Below are 22,620 nucleotides of genomic sequence, written 5' to 3'. Positions count from 1 at the left end.
TAAAAGTCATAGTGACACTGTGGTAATTTAGCACAGTGAATGATCAGCACACATAAATGTATGTGTAAAAAAACCGTGCAGAAAAAACAAAAATTGTCATTTGAGAGCAACAGATTCTTCACACACAGGTAAAAAACCACACCATATTTTTACAATATTTTATCCGTGATCCCTTATGGAATGTCAGGGTAAGTATAGCACTATTATCTCATGACTTTAAAATCAACAAAATATAAATTAATTTGCAATATAGGTAAATATAATACTTCTTTTATTGTCAAATGCTAACTTCCAAACTATAAATAAGTAGGCTATAGGTCAATATCTGACAATCGACTATAAAGATTTGTCTCTTCCTCTTAAAGCTTTTATAAAATCAATAAAGGTTAAAATATGTTTAAACACGATTCATGTATTTCAAAATTGTACGCCAGAAAAAAAAAACTGTGAATCACGAACTCACCCAAAATGTGTTGTTGTTTTTGTTGTTGTTACCAGTAGAAGTTCTGAATAGCTGGTAACTTACAAATTAAATAGCCAAATTTGAACCCTGGAAAGAATATTTTAATTATTTCACACATATATTTCACAAAAATACGTAGCATGCATACTGTATATCGCCCACCGGGGGTCATAGTTGATCGACATTCCCACTAAATGTGGTGCAACAACGGTACAGAATTTGTATTGTCTTTGGTTTTATTTTAATATGTAGATTTGGATTCGGATTCTTTCATAGCTTAAATTTTCCAACGTATTTTAGGAAATTGAAGGAAATACAGTAGACCAAGATTTTAAGACTTTATATCTAAATATTACGGTTCATAGTACTGTATAGGTCAACTTTTGGGTTCTCCACTGGTAGAACTGGGCCGAGACCGGTGCGCGTTTTCTCACTGAGTCTGCGCGTGCCCGAGGCCTGTAGTAGGAGGAGGTTCAGAATAACGGAGCCGAGATCATCATCACCATCCCGGAGGTGAGGCCCAGCGAGCACACGCCTCATTCGAAACATAAAGATGAGCTCATGAGTCTGATCGCAGTCGTGTGCTGTGGTCGATTCGGGGATTTGAGATCACGTCCAGATCCAGAGGTTCGGCCGCGTGATTCCAGCGGTAACGGTAGCGGCATGAGCGCGTGAGCTGAAGCGTATGCATCCGAACAGGACGCGCATTCTCGGAGCCGAGACTGATCAGAAGCTCACGGGTTCACCGACCATCTTTCGCTACATGTGACCGATCCGAACCACCCGAATCCATCGGCAGCTTCACCAGCGGGCTGTGAATTAGCACGGTGAGAAAACACATTTTCACACGAGCAGCAGACGGGTAATAAAGAGACTTGCGTGCTGATGTCATTGTAGCCGTTTCGACTAAATCTGGATTTGTGTTCTGATCCGGTTCGGGTCGGGTGTGTAGCGTTAACGGATCCGACAAGGACTTAACGTTAAATCCAAATCTCATTAATAACCCGCATCAGCAAGAGTGCGGTCACTTTACGTGCAGGACAGATTATGGGAAATGGTTTAAATATCAAATCCACAATTAATAAACCAATCACTAAAATGCATCGATTTTAAATGAATTAAAGACCGATCAGATGTATGATGTGACCGTTAAACGGAATTAATGACCTGAGTGCGCGTTAGCTTAGCATGCTAGCACAGCAGCGCCCGACCGAAACATTTCAACCTTTTATTATACAGCAAGAGTTTTATGACGTTCTCGTGTATTCCTGAATTTGTATTGTGGTCGTTACACATGCTACTCGGTTGAGGAGATTGGCAATGCTGAGGAAGCGGCTGTTAAAACTGGATGTAGCGTTAGCATTTTAGCCGTGTTAGCGCTTTATTCAGTCTCCCGTTTGAAAAAAATGCCTTTTATTGATAGGATCTTTGTATAGTTCATTATAAAACACATAAAAGTCACGTAAACAAAAATGGCTTTGTTTGGGTGTGTTAAACTGTATCGGGACCTGTTAGCATGCGATCAAACCGTATGTTTATGTTATGCGATTGAATGTAAGGTTCCTTTTTTAAACGACAGTTATTGTTATGGCTATTATGCCTATATCCTCTTTTTAAGGCAGGCCATAATCCAGGACAAATGCAACAATACTTCTGGCTTATCTCTAATGAAATGCTGTATTTCGTATCTTGGTCACAGTTCCCTAAAGTTGCTCCTCGTCACATGCCTCAGGCAATACATTTTAATTTCAACCAGAGTTGGTCATTGTTTGTTTTTCGTGATTTACTGATATCAAAGTCTAACTTGGGTGTCAGTGTGTGCCAGCACATTAATATTTGAGCTCGGTTGGTAAAGCAGCGGCCAGCCGTGTGGTTTATATCTCCATTTGTTATTTCTATTCAACATCTGCCAACTTCATGTCTTGTGATCATTGGCTTCATATAATGTGCGTCGGGTCGAGATTGAATTTGCTCTGCTTTTATTTCCCACAGCCAGGACAGTACAGAATGGCTCCTCACCTGGACGCGGCCCGCAAACTGGCCTGGATCTTGCTGAAGTCACTGCTGCGTTTCACCTTCATGTTTGTCAATAACTGTGTCGCGATCCCGTCCTACTGCCTCTACCTGATAGTACTGCAGCCGTTGAGACTTCTGGATGCCCCCACGTTTTGGTTCATCGAGGGGGTCATGTTCAGATGGTTGCTGGCCATGGTGGCTTCATGGGGCTGGTGTGCAGGTTACACCGGTAAGACCGGATTTTATGTTTATCAACAAAATCGTTTTATTCAAAGTTGAACTTTAATTAACAAAGCTGAGGAGTATTATGCAGTTGTCAGGGCCTGGTGTAAAGAGGATGTCTAATAACAGCGCCGCGAAATTCGAGTTTGAGGTGTGAAACGTCTTTGATTTGTGGTTGAGCGGAGCCTTGGACTGGGTTAGTTTTTCAGCCAGAATCTCATCCAGTGGCACCAAATTTGACTTCTGAGTGCACTTCTATTGACCGTTCGTGAGTCTTTATTGACTTGTACAGCCTAGCGTCTCCTGTTTTTGTATTGATTTTGTGTTTACAGACAAGGTTGAATAAGATGATTTGGTTCCTTTTTTGCTTTTATGAAGTGTACTGTTACCAGCATGAAACAAGGCCGGGAGAGCATTGGCCCCCAGATTTTCTTGTGCTCCTCCAAAGATATCCAGCTGACCATATAAATGAAATGCTAACTAATGCATGTTTGTATTATATATTAAATAATTATTAGTCAATTAATCAAAGGAAAATGCATGCAATGAACAATGATTATAAAACTGCCCAACCAGAATATATGATTGACCCTCAGTCGAGTCTGCCTATTGCCTGGTGAGAACGTCACGGCAGATTTTTGTTTACTTATCTCTTCATGAATCAGCATCGCCATTCATCAGAGAATGGATTGAGGGGGTGGTGGCCCATTTTGCTTAATGTGTCGCATTCTAAAGTTTAAAAACTTTTTTTAACATGTAACTAGATGTGATGTTCACAAAAATGTGTTGACCATGAGGTAGATGCACAAGGGCTGGACCACACGGGTGGTCATTTTTATAAAAGAAAGTGACCAGCTTCAACAATTTGGGAAACATACTTTTTGTTGACTTGATAAAGTGGTTGAACAACTTCCCTTTCACAATTACGGTTACACATTTTGACTACTGTTAATTCTGCATCACGTTTTGTTACACGTTGTTCTTCACCTATCAAGAGTTGATTTCTGTTAAGAGTAGGGATGCACGATAAATTATCGGTATCGGAAGATAAAAGGTCATTTTTAATGTTATCGGTAGCGGGCGATAATACAATTTGGCCGATAAATTTGAAAGAACTTCCTCTGGTCGAACCATTTCAGCTGCACGAGCACGTTGCTAACAGTTCTGTCATGATCATTCACTTACTGCTATTAGCAAAACATTTTATGTGTGTGGGCCAATATATCGGTTATCGGCTTCCAATGTTCAAGAATTATTGTTATCAGCAAAAATTTACGTATCGTTGCATCCCTACTAAAGAGTACAGATTATGTTTGTATCCAGAAGACCTTTTTTATTTGCACCTGTATTTTCTGTAGTTTTAAGTTACACTTAGTAAGCAGTGAGCTAATCGTTCACAAATTGAGATAAGCAATGTTTGGAATGCAACATGTTAGACTATTCAATTGTTAATGATGCTTGTCGAATACCTGCTCATGTTTGGTTGCGCTGCGACATTGTCACATAGACATTATCTAAAGTTTAGAGGTCGGCTTTGAATGTTACGTCAAAAGCAGGAAGGGTAAAATGGCATTATAAATCATTTTATTGGTCTGTCAAGGTCAGAGCAGTTTAATTGATGTGCAATCGGCTGCTGTCAGGTTCATACCTCTGATATGCCTTTAAAGAACATTGCTTCAATTCATTATCATCTGTCATAATTGATGCCAGATAAACGTCAGAGATAACGTTGCAGTGAGTTGACATGTGGTGATAAAGGATAACATCTGGACATAGCAGCGCAGGTCACATGATAAGTGAAGAATGCAGTGCTTGGAACAAAGATCGCCACGATGCCATGATCACATAAAAGTTGTGTGGCCACAACATGCAACAGAAATTCTGTACGACACGTACACATTTTTATGTTTAGCCGCTGTCTGGCATCTCTGGGCTGGAAAGATATGTGGATGCTTCACCTGTTTGGTGGAGCTGTTTTTATCGCTGAGGAGTTAATTAGTAAAGCGTCAGCGACAGAATCATTGTCTTGTCTTTATGCTTCAACCAGCAAGACCTTTCTGGATTTGGATTTCTGGGAAGGCGATATACAAACTCACGCTCCACTTGTCTAATGCACATTGCTATGACTTCATCCATACATATATTTTCTTTTTAAATCTTTAATAAAAGATATTGACTTCTGCTGTAATGCTGTCTCTTTGCTGATGTATCTGAGTTTGCGTGGAAAAAAAACGGAACCTCACCCTTCCAACCACCCTCAAAGCCTTTGCCAAGCCCTCTCTTCACCCTGTACTTTCCAATCGTCTCCCAGATAGCACAGGTTCGTCTATAAGACGTCTGCTAAAGATGTTTAGGTCTGAAACACATGTGCGATTGTAAAATATTTGATAAACTTCTTAAAAAGAGATGTTTTACAAACATCTAGACAGCAGATGTCTCCGAGACGTATCGTAGATGAAAGAATCAAATAAATGTCATGCAGGTGAAAAGGAGACATCAAATAGGTGTCTGCCAGATGTATGTGTGCTTTCAGTACTCCTTACACATGTTTATGTCCAAATTGTAATTTTCCTATGATAAAGTTACAATAAATGAATTACCCTTGGAGGTATTGGATGTGTTAATATTGCTGTAGTACTGGTTATTCGGATTGGTGTGGACTGCAGCTTTGCATTTTCTTTGCATGACTTTTTACCACATGGTCTCCATGACCAAGCTTCTGTATTACATGCAAAATCATGCAGATTTGCATTGAAAAGATGTTTTGCTGATATGATCACTGTACATCCAGTCTTGTTTTAAGCAGTTTTAGTAAATAAACTGCACAGCGCCGTGCTGTTCTTGTTGATCTGAGTTTTGCACTAACTGGCTGCAAATGAGATTATGAGAGACATGATGTGGCTCATCGGCTTGATCTTTCGATCCGGTCTGCTTTGATGTGCTGATCTGTCCGAGGTCCAACTTTCATCTTCTAAAAAACACTTGGCTGTTGTTGTCGTAAGGGGTAACAACATGTTGTTGTGTTCGTTTTTTCACCTCGAAAGCAAGTGTAATGAAAAAATATTTTTCAAAATTGTGATTGCATGAGCCATAAACTTTTGTTTTGAGAATTTGGATTATTCTCGATACATCTTAATTTTATCGAAACACAAATAATAAGGATCTTGCTTGGAAGAAAGTGAGTGAGGAGGTCGGACAATAAGACAAGTTATCAAAAACGATCTTTACACAATTTGAGCAATATATATATACGAGACTGGGGCCGCCTATGACGTGAAGTTGCGTCTGTAGTGAAGCGAATTTGACGTGCGAATGAAGCGAGTAAACTCAAAATGTTCAAGTGTCTGACTACAGGCGATACCGTGATACATTCGCTCAAGTTGCGTTTGGTCTGAACACACAGTTAAGAATAATTTTCTTAAGAATGGATTCACATCCGAGGTTGTGGTAAACTTTTTCATTGGACAGGCTTGTAAAAATCTGTCATCATAAATTTTTACCCGTCACTATAGTGCATAGTAATATTACGTGCCAACTGCTAATTAGCATGATTGCGATCTCATCACGAGGTACACACGTTCTTTGAATTTACTGCATAATACCCAATAAAGTCGTTTACATATTTAATGTTTCTGTTGTCAGACACAAAATACTAATTACAGACAAATGTTCATTTTTCAAGTCAGTAACGACATGTGACCAGAGGGTCTTATTGAATGGCAGATGCACGCTTTGCAGGCTCCGATCCAAAAACAACGCCACAAACAACGTAAGAGATCGCTGTGTTGTTATAAGTGTGAAAATATTTTTTTAAACTATGGTGAAACAAATTAGACGGTGGTGTCTAATTTCATAGTCGTCTTATACATGCCCCTGGCTCCACACTGCGAGTCTCCCATGATCCCGCATGGGCTTTTCTGAATGGACAAGGTGTTTGTGAGTAATAAATGGGAAACGTACGCGTCCTTTCGATCACGTTCTAATGAAAACAAATGATTGGATGCTACAACTCGACAAAAAGAGGAATTACAAACTGCCGTCAAAATGACGTACAGCCTTCAGATTTTTCCGTCACTAGTTCTAAAATCTGTCAATGATTGAGAATTTTCCGGTTACCGCAATCTCTGATTCACATATTATCTCTTTCACATTTTTCACTTTTTCTTTGTTTTGTTCAATGGAGAAAAACTAAAATAATATAAGTCCAAAACATAAAATAAACAGGCAAGAACATAACTTAAATAATTAACAAATTAAGACAAAACAAAAACACAGAAACCAGCAGGAGTTTATTCACGTCAGAAAGTCCTTTCATCAAATAAAAATAGCAGGCCTACATCCATCCAAAGCTCGGCTAGTTTTTGTTAAATAAAGTTTGTGTTTGGGTACAGTCTGGAGCCTGTTTACAGTTAGACCCGCAGAAAAAAACACCCTTACGGATGTCCCGGGAATGCAGAGATAACGCCTCAGGAAGCGCGTTTTTCATCTGCTTTCCTCCAGCCAGGATTAATATCCAAAGAGGAAATAAATGTCGCTTGGCTAAACCGATATAAATCTGATCTGCTATACCCACGCAATATACAAAAATCAGTTTTTATTTATTTATATTTCGCATTTGTATTTTACGTCATGTCTAAAAGAAGGCAGGGAAACCACAGGCCGACGGTTCTCACTAAATCCTTTGCTGCATCAGAGCCAATTAGCGCATTTCAAAATTTAATTATTGGCAAATCGGCTTTTAAAATAACCAATGTCGATAATCGAAAAAATGGTTAATATCGACATCGATAATCGGCAAAAAAAGTCCTGACAAATATGCCCTAAACAATCAGATGATTTACACTTGTCCAGATTCGTCAACTTTTTGAAGGGCATTTACACCTGGTCGCACACGTCTGCACGCTCCGTGAGTTAACAGCATACAGAAAACTAAAATCATGTATGATATAATGTATTATTGAATTATTAGGGGCTAAGCTCCGAAGGGGCAATGGCATTTATTGTTCTTGTCAGTATAATTATTCAGCTTCTTTTTCTTAACCATGGGTGTCTATGGTAGCCCTATGAAATGTACACAGGAAACGATTGGCTACTCCGCCATTTTGAATTTGGTTATAAATTGCGATATATTTTGAACTGTGTGATATATCGCCACCAAATTTGACATGCGTCACCAACTTGTAGTCCCAAAGTACCCTTGAATTTTCAAAACAGCGCCACCAGAGATATTATTCTGTTATATTTTTTCATAACCCTTGAACGCTACTGGGTGAAGCAAAACTAATAAGTGGTGCACCTGATATATTTTAAATTCTTGGGTTCAAGAGGTCGCTGGTTCGAAACCTTGCGTTGTATAATTTTACATTTTAATGTGCAAGTATGTGCACAAATAATGCAAGTATGTAAACAAACGAAATGTTACATCATTTTAGTAACAAAATAAAACAAAGTGAAATGTTTGTAGTGCAACTTAAAGTGGTTTATAATACATGTAAATATATACAATATGCTACTTTTTCTCTGTCTCATTTCATGTAGTGGGTACGCTGGGGGAAGTGTGTGGGCATGATGTGGGTACGCCGGTGGAAGTGTGGGCATGCTGTGGGTACACTGGTTGAAGTGTGTTGGCATATGGGCGAAGTGTGGGCTGCGTTTGGTGGGTACACTGGGTAAAACGGCTAAAGTGTTGGCTTGGCCCCGGTTGTGCTGCTTGTAGCTCTTGTTGTTATTATTATTATTATTATTAACAAAAATATATCAATATTATTTACCTTTTAAATCGTTTATCCGAAATTTTTACTATCGTTCAACGGTTAATCGGTCAAAATGAACATCCCTAGTCTGTGCACTGTGCATATTTCCTTTGATTTTATAAATGCATACATAACATGTTTATATTTAGAAAAAATGTGCATGCATTAGGGATATGACCATAAGCAGAAATTTGGAACAGCAATTGCTTAAATTAATGGAGGGTTTAATAAATTTCTTAAAAAAAAAAACCACACACACACAAAACTACAAAGAAAGTACAATGACATTTGCGTATATTAAACACAGACCTTACAAAACGAATAACCACTGGACACACCATGCAAAAAAATATGAAACGAAACGAATATAAAAAACCTTAACGTCAGACAGGTTGCCTATAACAAAACGAATAATCACGACACTCATTAAGCAAAAAATAAATAAGAAACGGAAATTATAAAAGTGGCCTGTGTCAATAAAACGACTAGCCTAATCACTGCACACACTGTGCAAATAAATAAGAAAGAGACTATGAAACCAAAAACGTTTATGTTAAAGAAATGGCTTTTTAAAATTAGAACAAAAATGAAATAAAAACTTAACCAGCTCTTAATGACACTGCTTACACAAAAGCCTACACCATCGTCTTGTCAGTCGGCTCTCTTATCTCCTCACAAGATTAATTAAATCTGACTCCTGTTGCTGATCTTTGCTGCTACACTTGTTCCGCCTATTAATATTATATTGACATGTATTTACTTTTAAAATGTATATATTTTTTAAATATGTATGTGTTTATAAATAAACAAATTATATGAACAGTACACAGACATATATCATTTAAACACTTTTATTCTGGATGCGATTAAATTGAATTGTCAGCTTTTTGATACTATAGATGTTACCTGTGTTTGTCTTTAAAGGTATAGTTCACCATTTCAAAATAAGGCCATAATTAGTCAACCCACAATGCCCTTTCTGTGTACACACATTTCTGTCACTTGAGTTTTGCAGATTGTGTGACCGCACTTTAGCACGTCCACTTTGAAATCTTAGTCGCCCTGCTTGATGTCCTGTTGTCTGTAAGCAAATACAATTTGTTTATTCAAGGTCTAGGGGTTCCTTTTTAGCAAACACGGGTCCACCGTAACTGGTCATGTCAGGTGACCTCAACCGTTTGTGATCCTTGTCTCTGGTAACAGCAGAGGCAGTTATCCGTGCCATGACTCGCAATGACCTCTCCGAAAGTGTCGTTGAGTTTCCGTATCTTCACAGGGTTCTTTAAAAACAGTTTTAAGTGCAAAGTATAGAAGAGTAGTGGAACGAGGATCTTTGACCTGCTATCCAGCAATCTTGAAGTCTTGAAGTTCTAGTATTGCTTGATAAAATAGCTAAAATAGATAAATGTTTTTTATGATATGAATGTCTGAGTAATGTGTGTTTCTTTTGGCTGTAGTAACAGAATGGGGAGATGATGTGAGGCCAATGTCTGAAGAAGAAGCCATGGTGATAGTCAACCATCAAGCCACGGGTGATGTGTGCACTTTGATGATGTGCTTGCAGGACAAGGGCACGGTAAGCGCTCCTCTAGTTGGGCTGGGATTGGTTTGGGAGCATGCTCCGCTCTGATGCTAAGTTATGAGGTAAATGTTATTTTTTTTGTCAAATTTCCGGTTTATAATCAGGTGTTGAATGCTTTCCTATCCAGGTTGTACGAAAGATGATGTGGTTGATGGACCATGTTTTTAAATATACCAATTTTGGAGTTGTGTCCCTGATTCACGGAGATTTCTTCATTAGACAGGTTAGTTGTCACTTGTATCCTTCACTTTTAGTGAAGACCTAGACAAGTCGTGTCTACGTGCAAAAGAAATTTATTTTAACCTTATGTTGACACACACTTTTTTAATGAATCACCTACAGGGTAAAGCATATCGAGAAAAACAGCTGGTTTACCTGAAGGAACACCTGGAAAAGTATTACTACAGCAGAGACAGGAAGTGGATCGTACTGTTTCCTGAGGGCGGCTTCCTGAGAAAGAGGCGAGAAACAAGTCAGGCATTCGCCAAAAAGAATGACTTGCCACACCTTACTCACGTTACACTGCCACGGTTGGGTGCCACACAGGTCATTTTGAAGATCCTGGGACCCCAGCAGGAGAATGGCATTCTGGGTACAGAGGGAAGTCCACAGAGTCAAAGTAAGAAGTCACAGCAATGCCTTGTATGTTTTGTTTTGTTTAAGCTCAAGCAGCTTTATCTGGCTTTGTTTCCCAGGCTTCTCTGCTTGCAAAAAAAACTAATTTGGTTTGACAATTGTAGTGCTTTACTCGTACGAAACCATAGTCATTATATAAGTATTCAATGTGTTTACACACAAAATTCATGATATGTACTGTACATATTTGCTTTGTATGTATAAACACATACACATGTGTACGTATATATTTAGTAGGGCTGTGCTAAATGATGCAAAATTATATTTATTTTTCTATCTGCATCAACCTAAAACTTACAGACTATTGACCACTTCGCAAGATGTAAGTACTGGTCCAGAACCGACTTCCAGTTTCCGTTTTTTATATCTCACATTTATAATTGAAACTAAGATGTTTGTTTAACATTTTCGATTTGGTTAAAAATGTTCCAATGTATTTTCTTCCACCATTTGGTAGTGTTAAAAAACTGGAACATGAAGTTCTTTTGGATCAGCGTTGTTTACGTCATCCAAAGTGGTCTGTGTGTAACTTTTTAAAAATAAATCAGTTATTGCAAAATATTACGTTATCCACATTTGCGGTATTTCGAAATATATTGGGCAGCCCTAATATTTAGCAACAATTTACATGTATGTATATTTACGTAAATTTCAAATATATATACATTTATTGATTTTTATATTTTTCTTAAGTAAATATATGTACGTGTATGTTTTTTTAAATACTAAATAAATATGCACAGTACAGACATATATTTTGTGTAAACAAATATTAATCTGGATGCATCTATTAATCATTTAACAGCCCTAGTTCACATTAACTTGCATTGCAACACATTTAGACAGTCATCAGCATGTGGATATTCACAATTTAATACACAATAGCTTTCTGACTGTAAATAAAGATGGGACTTCCTTTCATCGACGAATAGCCACATTGAAAAATGTTGATACTTCCTTGTATAATTGATCCATTGTACCGATGTGTGTTGTACTTCCCACACAACTTTGATTTCTACATTAAACTTCCTGTCTGGGTGGATCTCTTCTGTTACGTTTGGAGCACAGACCTTCTGCTTAATGGGGCTTATATGTAGTTGTCAACTTATGAAGCCTGAATTCTGGCAGGCTAAAATAACCTAATACCGGTTAAACAAGATAATGACATCAAGTTATTAGTTATATCTCTCATTAAATATGCGGAGACGGGCATTGTAATCTCAGAATACATTTAAAGTCATGCGTACACAAAAAAATGGGACAAATTAACTTAACTCTTCATGTATATAGAAAAGATCATTTAAAATTAAAATTCTTCAGCTTCAGCATTTTGGTTTTAAGTTACAACAAAGCTGGTATGAAATTGCAAGTGGTTTATACAATTTTAGTGACCGAGCATATGAAAGCAAAATTGTTCATTAAACTGAGACTGTATTGTGGAACAATGTTTATTGACAATAAATCATAGGGACATTGATTTGTCTCCCTTCAGGTAACAAACCTAAAGGAATTCAGTGGGTAATAGATGTGACTATAGCCTACCCTAATGCAAGACCAATCGATATTCAGACATGGATTTTTGGTTATAGAGATCCAACAGTCACACATGTGCACTACAGGTAAGAATCATTTCCTCAAATCATAAAGCAGTCGTGTTGTATTGGTAGCCTACTCTTATATATTTCTGACTACTTGTTTTGTTACAATGTCAATCTTTTATTGGATGTATTCATTCACGGCAAAACACCTATAAATACAGGAGTCGTATATTTGAAAAAATGTACCTCGGGTACATTTTAGCTTTTCATTTGAGAGAAGCTGCTGTCAAACTTTGCGGCAAGCCATCAAAATAAAAGTCTGTAGTCAAAATAAAAGTCTGTAGTCAAAATAAAAGTCCAGTTAACAACATGACAAAACTGCTACTAAAATTTACAAAACTAGTTATTATATGAAAGTAGACTTAATACAGTCAACGAAAAAACATAAGATGTAAGATACTGGTTAATATTAACAAAGTTGTACATTATGCTCTATTTGAATGGAGTTTTTCTAGATCTAGATTTTTTATTATAGTTTGAATAAATGCTGTAGTATAGTAAAGTGTTTTGTCATCTGGGCAAATTTAATTTCTTTTTAGTAGTAAAAAAAGGAAAACGCAGATTTTATTGGGCCTTAGTTTTTAAATTAACTGCAGGAAGGCAATGAGTTGCATGTCTGAATAATCCAACGATTTACACTGAACAAAATAATTTAATGAAACATATAAACAGCAGCACAGTCTTTATTTAAGAAATGTTCTATTTTAAGTCAAATATGAGTTAATGTTGTTAATAAAAGAAATATTGGATGACAAAAATCACCTTTAAAGATTTGTCTTGTTGTATTTTTATCTTAAATGTCAAATGGATCCAATTCATGTTCACACAAATTTAATTTAATGCAGTAAAAATAACTAAGATTGTATAGTGCGATTATTATTATATATGCAATTGACCAATATCGAAATCGGACGATTGTTGTTTGTTAAAATCGGTATCATCCAAAAAATCCTATTGGTGTATCCCTAGATACTATATGTCTGTGTACTATGCATATTAATTTTGTATTTATAAACGCATACACACACATGTATATGTATAAAAATGTATTAATGGTTATATTAAATTGTAATAACTTAGTGCTGTTACAGATATATGTATATATTAATACTAAGTTCTCCTATGATGTACTTTCAACAAGCCCAAAGATGAGGAATAGTACAGTTCAAGGAACTAATTTTGTGGTACTCTTGAAAAGAGATGTCTGCATCACATTTTCCAGTGTTTTTAATTGATGATCTTTTTGAATTCGCTGACTTTTTATCCTGTGGCCTCATGGAATAGAAAAGTGTTGTTTTGCTTACTGAAAAATCATGGAAGCAGTAGACCATCCTGGTATTTCCTTCATACTGTCTTGAATACCAATAGTGAATTTGTGGAAAAAATTTTTAAATCAAAATTTTAGTCTATAATGGGTTTGTTTGCCCCCATGTGTTTCCAAACTTGCATGACCGACTTTCATTGAACATGAGGAGAAATTTCCAAGGATATTGACTTGCAGTGACTGTGAATGGTGACCGAAACTGTCAGTCATTAACAATACTCCCTTTTGTGTTTTGATTGGTGAGGGATTGAACCCAGAACATTCCTTCAAGCATTCCTGTGAATTTATTGGCAGGTGGGAGGGTGGTCACACAGGGTCAACAAACTGACGTTATTTTCCATGCTTTTGTTCTGCTTTATGCTGATTCAGTGGGAGTCCAGACGGCAGAGCTGTGATTTATGAGCTCTTATACTCTCATCAGCTCACTGGCTGCAGTTTTATCTCCACCGCTGCCTTACAACAGCCTCACAGAGAAACAAAAGTGTCGAGTTAATGATGGTTGGCAATGTAAGCTAATAATACACTGATCTTCATTTGATGTGTTTTGTTGGTGCCAGGTTAATGGTTGACCAACATGAAAGAAGGTTCCTTGTGTCCGTCGATTATATTGCAGAATCATTTTTGCACAAACATCCAGGGATTATTAAACGAAAGCTGTTTTATAGGAATACTTTCCCCCAAAATGAAAATTCTGTCATCGTTAACTGCACCTAAATTTTTTTGTTCTGCTAAACACAATCCCCCATTGACTCCCATGGGATTTATTTTCCATATTATGGCTGTAAATGTGGGATGAGTTTTGTTTGGTTACTGGCATTTTTCCAAATTTCTTTCTTTGTGTTCTGCAGAACATACACATATAGACAGGTTTGGAACAACTTGAGGGTAAGTAAATGACAACAGAATTTTCATTTTGGGATGAACCGTTCCTTTAAGCAGCTAAAAATGGCAGGCGCTCTTCTAAAAATGCCAACTTTAATTGTGATTTGTTCGACTGTCAAGATGCTAGTATGTCTGAGCTGACCTGTTTCCCCTCATCCGCCATGGATAAAGGCATAAAAAGGCCAGATAATATTTTTAGAAGATGCTACTGTAATCTTTCCATAGTTCTGATGCACTTCAAGGTCATGATCACCTTGACAACACTTAAGTCGTAGCTCATTTTGACGATGCTGATTGGTCATTTTGAACAGTGACTCTCACCTAAGTGCTGAACGGCTACCATTTCTCTTTTCACACTTCGTTTTTTACTTTGGCTGGTGGGGAAAGCTGGTGATTCAAGGAGATGTATACTTCATCACTAGCTTGATTGACTTTGAAATGGCCTAAACGAGGAACCGTCTGCCTGTGCTTGTATAGTCTGGATTGATTCAAGGTCACTTGTTCACTTGAGAGCAGAGGTTGGGTTAACCGAAAATTCTCTGTTATTGGTGGATTTTTTTATACTAGTGACAGAAAAATCTGAAGGCTGTCCATCATTTTGACGGATTACAATGAGGACAGTTTGTTATTCCCCTTGTTGTCTAGTTGGTAGTATCCAATCATTTGCTTTCATCAGAGATAAAGATAAAATAAGACCCTCTCAAACATGTGCGCACAAGCCAGAGCTTTGTTGTTTATAGACTTTTTTCCTTCAGAGAGCAACAGCGACTAGCGTCATTTTGGATAAACCTCACTTTCTGTGAGTGGAAAAGTGTGTCCCTGTGTCTTCTCCGTTCATGACCTAACAGCAGCTTAATGTTACTTGTAAGTGAATAAATGAATGATTACAGAAGAGCTTGTACAAGCACCTGTCACTGTTGATGGACATATGAACATTTGTCTGTAATTAGTAATTATGTCTGACAACAAAACCATTAAATTTGTAAACGACGTCCGCTTTATTGGGTATTAAAATACAGTAAATTCACAGAACACATGTACGTCGCAATGATGTGACAAACATGCTCATTTATTTGGCATGTAATATCACCTTACACCATAGTGACGGGTAAAAATTAATTATGATGGATTTTTTACGAGCCTGTCAGTCAAAATGAAGGAGAATGAAAAGTGCAACCTCTGCTTCAGAGCTGAGATAGCTTGGTGCTTTTACTCAGACATGTTCATGGCAGATTAAACACAATGAGCTCATACATGTTTAAACAATTTGTTTGCTTTTTATATTTAGTTTGGGGCACCTTGGTTTGTATAGGAACATGGTTTTGTGTTGACTCCTCTTAGTAATGTTTGGGTTGGGTCGATCTTTCAGGTAAACAGTGTCGACCCATTGTACAAAGATTGTGGCGTTTATAGCGCAGTTGTGCGACATGCTGTTGTAAACTTTTTGGTTTCGGCTTATAGGAGATAACATGAGGGTGTGACAAGTTCATCAATGAGTGGCTACATGAGTGTAAAGCTATTTTACACTTTTGGTTGAATTATGGAGTGTCACGTTTGTGCCTGTAGTTAGTCAATCTGCTCTCTGCATCTATGAACTCTGTATGAATTTTTAATTATATTGCATTTCATATTGCAACCTGGTGATAAACTCATGGGGGTCAATCCTACTGTTCGTGCCATTTGAGTCCCCAAGACATATTATTACATATTAGGGTATATTTTATTTTAAAATGGGATTACAAACATTTTGTAAAGCTTATCTTGTATAATTAACCCATCTTCACCATAGAACACAATGAAATGTTCTTACAATTAAATTACATTTAAAGTAATTACTCTTAATTTAAGTGAAAGTAGGCTGAATGGTCGTGTCCACAGTCACGTACTGTATGCTGAACTTCATTTACAAATGGGCAATTCCAGCATTATGGATGTGACATTTTGCGTTATAGACGTGACATAAAAACATTTTGTTGCCAATATACTGAACCATCTGTTTATATTTCACTAAAACCTTGTAAAAAAAAAATATATATAAGAAAAAATGATCAGTCAATGCACAGGTTTTCTATTTAAAAAAGGGAAATAAACAGGCGTTATGGATGTGACATTTTTTGGAGATGACAAACTTTGTTAGATTTCTGTGAATTAAAATGCACAAACCTGAAGCAAGAATACCCAACAAACGGAGAAGGGATGCCTCTTCATAGAACATATAGTTACTGTGTTTTACTTTTCATATGCCTATCTATGATTAATATGTACCGTTGTGGATGTGGCAATCCTGAACGAGGATTGCCACAGCCTGACTAGGAAAAAACATGCACTAAAAATAAAATAAATACTACACACTTTTACTGAACACTATCCCTCAGCCTTTGTTATGAATATATTTTATATTGTTAAAATCTTTAAATAAATTTGTGTCCCTGAGATAATTGTCCCCCCTGCTACTGTGATTGTGGTCTCTCTAACAAAGCCCGCTGGTTGCTCCTCTAGTCACATAATTCTCAGGAAGTAGCATACAATTTGATCATCTACAAGACACAGAGTAAGTATCACTCTTTTATCTACGTTGTCTTCTTTTTCAGAATAGTTCACTGATGTGAGAATGTTCTGTAACAGGGTGGACATTTGGCCGTTCTCGCATAGTAAAAATAAAACTCCGGTAAAAATGATTACACCATAATATTCTCATCTAAACCAGTATATTTTTCTTATAGTTTAACAAGCCCTAGTTTAACTGAAATGATAAATCGTGGAAAGCTTAACAGGTTTAATGGAAAGTTACTGCTTTGAAATGGCACTGAATAGTACTAATGACCTAGGGTATTAATTCATATACAATATATTATGTGTATTTTATATCGAGTCGCTCAAATTATAATCATCATCATCAGAAAAAGGAAAAGAGTGGCAGTAAGGCGAGCTGGTGGTGTGACAGAGATGTGTAATTGGGGATCATGCTTTATTTCAATGAAGATGTGAAGGAGTCTTGAGGGAGCAAGTTGCAATGTAAGCATATTTACATTACGTGAGAGCTTCAAAAACTCCTGAAGTTTCGCACATATCGGCTAGGTCTTTGGTTCTGTATAATGGGACCCAAAAGTGTTTTGACGTTCATTACTCACTGACCTGCGATATAAAGCAACTTGCAAAACACACCTCATAATGTTGAAGTTGCGAAAACTGGTAGGGCGTGACAGCGTGTGTGGGGATAATCTTTATGGTGTTAAATGATCCTCTCATAGTGTGAACACGTGATCCAGCCTATAGATCTGTGCCTGGCGTGGATCTCAGGTGACTTGCGTTCCCCCGGTGCGTATCTCATGCTATTGTCTGGAATTTGTCCCCTAGGGCCTTATTACTCCACACTTATTGATTTGTGTGGTAGATGAAATAGGGGTGAGGATAAACAAGTCAAAAGAGAGATAAGATGTATAGATGAATGTAAGAGTAAATGTGTGTTTCTGTGTTTCAATCAGAGATAGGAAAGTTACATTTGATACTGGACAGTGACAAGAATCAGTACCATATTAAACCAGCGTTATGTTTATGTGTTAATTATTTATAAGTAATAAATGGACATGAAATATTAAGGATGATTTATACTGTGTTCACTCACTGCTTATTGTAAAGCACTCATCAGTCACATATTAGTTTCTTGCACCAAAAGATGTCACTCAGATTTGTTATATTCTGTTAATCTGAAGAAAAGTGTATAAACTTTATAACGTGCTCCGGTCTCCCCATATCGGTAGCGATACAGAATTATTAGTGTTCTGTATAACTGAATGCATAACTGTATACGTGAAAGCTTACACCCATCGAGTTCATTATACGGGATCATTTTGTCAGATATGTCCTGTCAGTACTGTTTGTTTGTTTGAAAGAGATGTTTCAGGTTTGCACAGGCAGCGTTTCAGGGTGTTTTTAAACTGCTAGCGACAGTATGTAAGTGTAAATCAGCACAAATGCTAAACCTGTCAGTGTGTTCAGCACTCAGCAAGGTAAATAGCTGAGCTCTTCACTTCATCATGCTATCTGTGAGAGATCCGAGGAAGATTGATGAAGACTCTTCTTTTGTGCTTGCATTTTTATTCTGTGGGTCTTCATTGCGTTTTGGGGGGGTTTTGGATGTTGCAAGTTGGATTTGGACATGCTGACCCCTCATGAGCACCATAATGTGTCGGAGGAGAGCACACATTCTAACTTTTTTCTCCATATTGGGGGGAGACGACAAAATATGCAGGAGCAATATGAAAACATTCTTTAAATGAATCGTTCACTTTAAAATGTAAATTTTCATATTTTACTCCGCCACTTGTCATACAACATCATGTTTCTTTCTTGGTTCCAAGGTTCCTATCCTTGGAAAGAAAATCCATATAATTAATGTCCACAATTCATTTGCTTCGCAGCTTTAAAAGACTCTACACGACACCAGCCCCTGAATAAGGGTGTTGTCTAGCGACACGATTAGTCATTTTCCAAGAAAACATATATACTTTGTAAATATTATCATGACATTTTCATTTTAAAGTGAACTATTCCTTTAAGTCTGCCTTTTTGATAGTAGCCATAGAATGCACTTATCGAACCGGTCTGTTGTCAGATTGTATAGCTAATTCAAAATTAAAACATAATTTTGTTGTATACAATTCAGTCTTTTCTTCAATAAATAGTAAGAAAGCTATAAGATCTAAGATATGGGGTTTGCGATACAAATATCACAATATTTTGATTAATTTAGATTTTTCCAATTACACTCAACTATTTATAAAATTGACAACATTCATGGTTTTAAACAAATTTTCTGTATGTACAATAAAATGACTAAATAGGCCTGACACTGATTAATAAAACAATTTTAACAAAGAATTCCCGCTGTATGAATGGGATAATTTCAGTCAAAATTTTTAATGTCAACTCGCACAGAATGCATTTATTATCAATATATTGAATCATATGTTTATATTTTAATGATACCTTTTTTGTCCAATGATAGACATCAGGAAAATATCACTCTATGGATGAGTTTTCTGTTTTAAAGGAGGGAAAAAAAAGATGCACATATTTGAGAGACTACATACTTTGTGGTATTTCTGAGAATTCAAATGTACAAACCAGAAGCAATTATACCCATCAAATGGAAAAGCAATGGCTCTTCATAGAACATAAAACAGTTTTTATATTATAATTTGCTGTCCCCACTTATGAGGAAAATAGGCCGTTATGGATGTGACAATTCACTAACCTGACTATAAAAAAACAATGTTTTAAAAACAATAAGAGTGACTTCACCATATTGACCCAATCTGACATATCAGTCCGGAGAAAAACTTTTGGTAAAAACTTAATTGATTTTCATCTTACGGTTGACATTTGCACGAAAAATTAAGAGGAATGTAGTTAATCCCTTAAAGAGAGAAGTTTAAAGCAGTAAATCTTTCAAAACACATTGACAGGGTCACATGCACAGCTCAACCAATAGGATATTGCCACAGGGCTACAATACAGGGCTGTATTTCACATCATCTGGAGCCACAAATGTATGTTTTACTTTCAATGTTTATTAATCATCAGTAATGCATTAACCATAATTAAATGTATGTTTTAGGACATACGCTATAAAGGATGTGCCAGTAGAAACTAATGCTCTGACAGATTGGCTGTATCAGCGATTTGTGGAAAAGGAGAAACTTCTGGATCACTTCTACAAGACAGGTAGCTCGATTAAACCAAAGTGACTGAATCTGTTAGCTGTAAATATTCCTCCTGCGCTCAAACTCACTTTCCATCCGTTATCTTGCAGGAACTTTCCCCCCACTAGAGGGCCAAAAGGAGACGGTCTCCCGAAATATGATCCCAGACAACGCCTGGCTGGTTTTTGTCCAAACGTTCGCCTTCGCCTCAGGCTACCTGTGGTACAGCATTCTACATCACGTCTACTGCTGCTTCTTCTAACAGCTCTGTGGAGACCCCAACGTGCTGGACAGAGGAGGAAAAGCCAGAGACCACGAGTCCAGATTGCCGTTCTCCTCTGCCGGACGCTTGAATGTACCTGCAGAACGTCTCGAGCTGCTGTTTTCGATCACGGCCTACCCCATCTTTACTACGGAAGGACACATCCACCCGATCCCATCTGCCCATGCAGACATGCTTTTATCCTTTAGATTTGCATAGAACCAGTACAACATGTTTACACATGCGCGCTCACATGCAGAGAGAAAATGATGCACATCTCATTGTTTACTCATAAACATGGGGTTTCGTTTTTACTACAATCAAAATTAGGCTCAGGAAAAAGTCAGAGATAGATCTCTCACGTCTTTCATTTCCACGTCTCGCCACGTGAGCTCCCCCCACCCCTTCTGAGACGAACACCAAGCGGGATGACAGATTTTTGTTCCAGAGACTTCGGTCCTGTTTGGAAGAGCCTCCTCTGGCTTTCTTTGCACTATGAATCCTCGTCCCCTCTTCGGTGTGAGCCGATCCCCTATCATTTCTCCCTCGTGGCTCTTTTGTCTCGTGTCAACTGGACGCTGTTATCTGCGTGTATTGTCAGTATTGAGAGATGGTAGAGCGTTTGTAATATTGTTTACAAGGACCGGGCACCTGGTTTGGACGGGAAGGACGTTTTCGATGAGGAACCTGGTTCTCGTTTTAATGTGCATAAAACATTACGGGGCCATGATAAGAGCGTGTCATTTCGTGACTTTACACAATCGACGCCATACAGACACATCTACGTGCATCACACGACTGCCACACAACAGACATCCGATAGGAAAAACGCAGCCCCTCATCTCCATAGTTTTACAGATATTTAAGCCATATGCTTATATCGTCGGCTTGAAGGGGGCTGACATTCTACTGACTGAACTTCATTGTCCTAAAAAAAGATTTTAATTTTGTTCACTTTTTATTTTTGTTTGTTTTGGTCGCATTTCTGTAAACGTGACAGCGTAACCTGCCTGTGTGATTGTGTGACTGCCCTTTTCCTTCCTGTGTTTTAGATGCACATACTGTCTGGTTGCTTCATGTTCTATCAGAGTGTTGGCAAATCTGTTTAACAGTCGAGTTTATTTTATTTAGTTGAGTTCTTTATCCTCGTTGTTTGTTTAATCTTGTACAGAATGGAGTCCATGCTGTAACGTTGTTGAGTTGAAGCATTTTTACTAATGTTTAAGAATGAAGACTGAGCCGGATGCCGTTCGCTCTCTTCTCGAGCGATGGCGTGGCCCTTTTTTATGTTCATCAGAAGGAACGTCGTTTCTGCTGCCGGACAGAAGGAGCGGAGATGTAGATTACCTTTTATTTTGTGTTAAGGCACAAAATGTTTTAGACTAGCTTTTGACTATCTTGAGGGAAATGGATCCGAGCTCGTGGAGCGAAAAGGAAACGTTTTCCGCAACCTTGAGACAAAATTGCTAAAAGCATCATGTTTTCCATGCGTGAAATCGGAACTGTTTTTGTGCGTTTACGGGGAGAACGCCACAACCGAGTCGTCTCTGTGCGCTCCTCGTATCGAAAGAGAATATGGTTGGTCCAGCAATAATGTACTAAACAAAAAATGCCCATGTTGTGGCGATTTAAAGGAACGATGCTTAGATGTACAAATTAGATATTTTTAGTTGAAAACGTTGCACCGTTTTGTCACTTCCCCCTCGACCTAAGCCATGTCACCTTTGAAAGTGATCTCTGTGTCCATAGCTTGCCAGACTGAAATGTGAATGACGCCACGAGACTTAAGCGAAAGCCAAGTTAGATGCAGACTGCATTGGGAGCAAGATACGTCACCTTGAACCTCACCGCCAGGAGCTCCCTTCAGACGTGAGAGACATTGGGTTCCTCGCCCCCTCCACGCTGTCTGTATGATGGAGACGTAACATTGTTTTGTTAAGTATGGTTTTATGTTGAAAAAAAGTGAGATGTCTATATATTAGCGATTTAACCAAATTACGATAGAATGGTCCATACATTTCATTTTGTACTCCTGTTTCTCTTCCTAGCTACCCAGACATTTTACAACACAAATTAATTGTGCTGGAATAAAAATCACGAGCAGCAGTGACCCATAGTCTCTTCTCTAAGTGTTATTGATCCGAAGCATTAGTGCTGTTGCGTTTGTTCATCTCTGT

The 22,620-nt window shown here is 37.7% G+C and overlaps 1 protein-coding gene across 1 annotated transcript; it reads left to right on the top strand.

Annotated features, from left to right (window-relative positions):
* The first annotated feature begins 718 nt into the window (after nt 1–718).
* Nucleotides 719–22,553, top strand: lpgat1 (lysophosphatidylglycerol acyltransferase 1). The gene is made up of 8 exons (XM_056764201.1): nt 719–1,290; nt 2,456–2,708; nt 9,912–10,030; nt 10,164–10,259; nt 10,379–10,655; nt 12,165–12,291; nt 20,097–20,203; nt 20,292–22,553. The coding sequence occupies exons 2-8, from the start codon at nt 2,471–2,473 to the stop codon at nt 20,441–20,443; spliced, it is 1,116 nt and encodes a 371-aa protein (XP_056620179.1). The 5' UTR covers nt 719–1,290; nt 2,456–2,470; the 3' UTR covers nt 20,444–22,553.
* Nucleotides 22,554–22,620: the final 67 nt, after the last annotated feature.

The sequence above is a fragment of the Triplophysa dalaica genome, chromosome 13 (assembly GCF_015846415.1).
Source record: "Triplophysa dalaica isolate WHDGS20190420 chromosome 13, ASM1584641v1, whole genome shotgun sequence".
In the NCBI taxonomy this organism is placed as follows: domain Eukaryota; kingdom Metazoa; phylum Chordata; class Actinopteri; order Cypriniformes; family Nemacheilidae; genus Triplophysa; species Triplophysa dalaica.
Note: the sequence above shows the minus strand (reverse complement) of the source record. Positions and strands in the feature narration are given on the sequence as shown.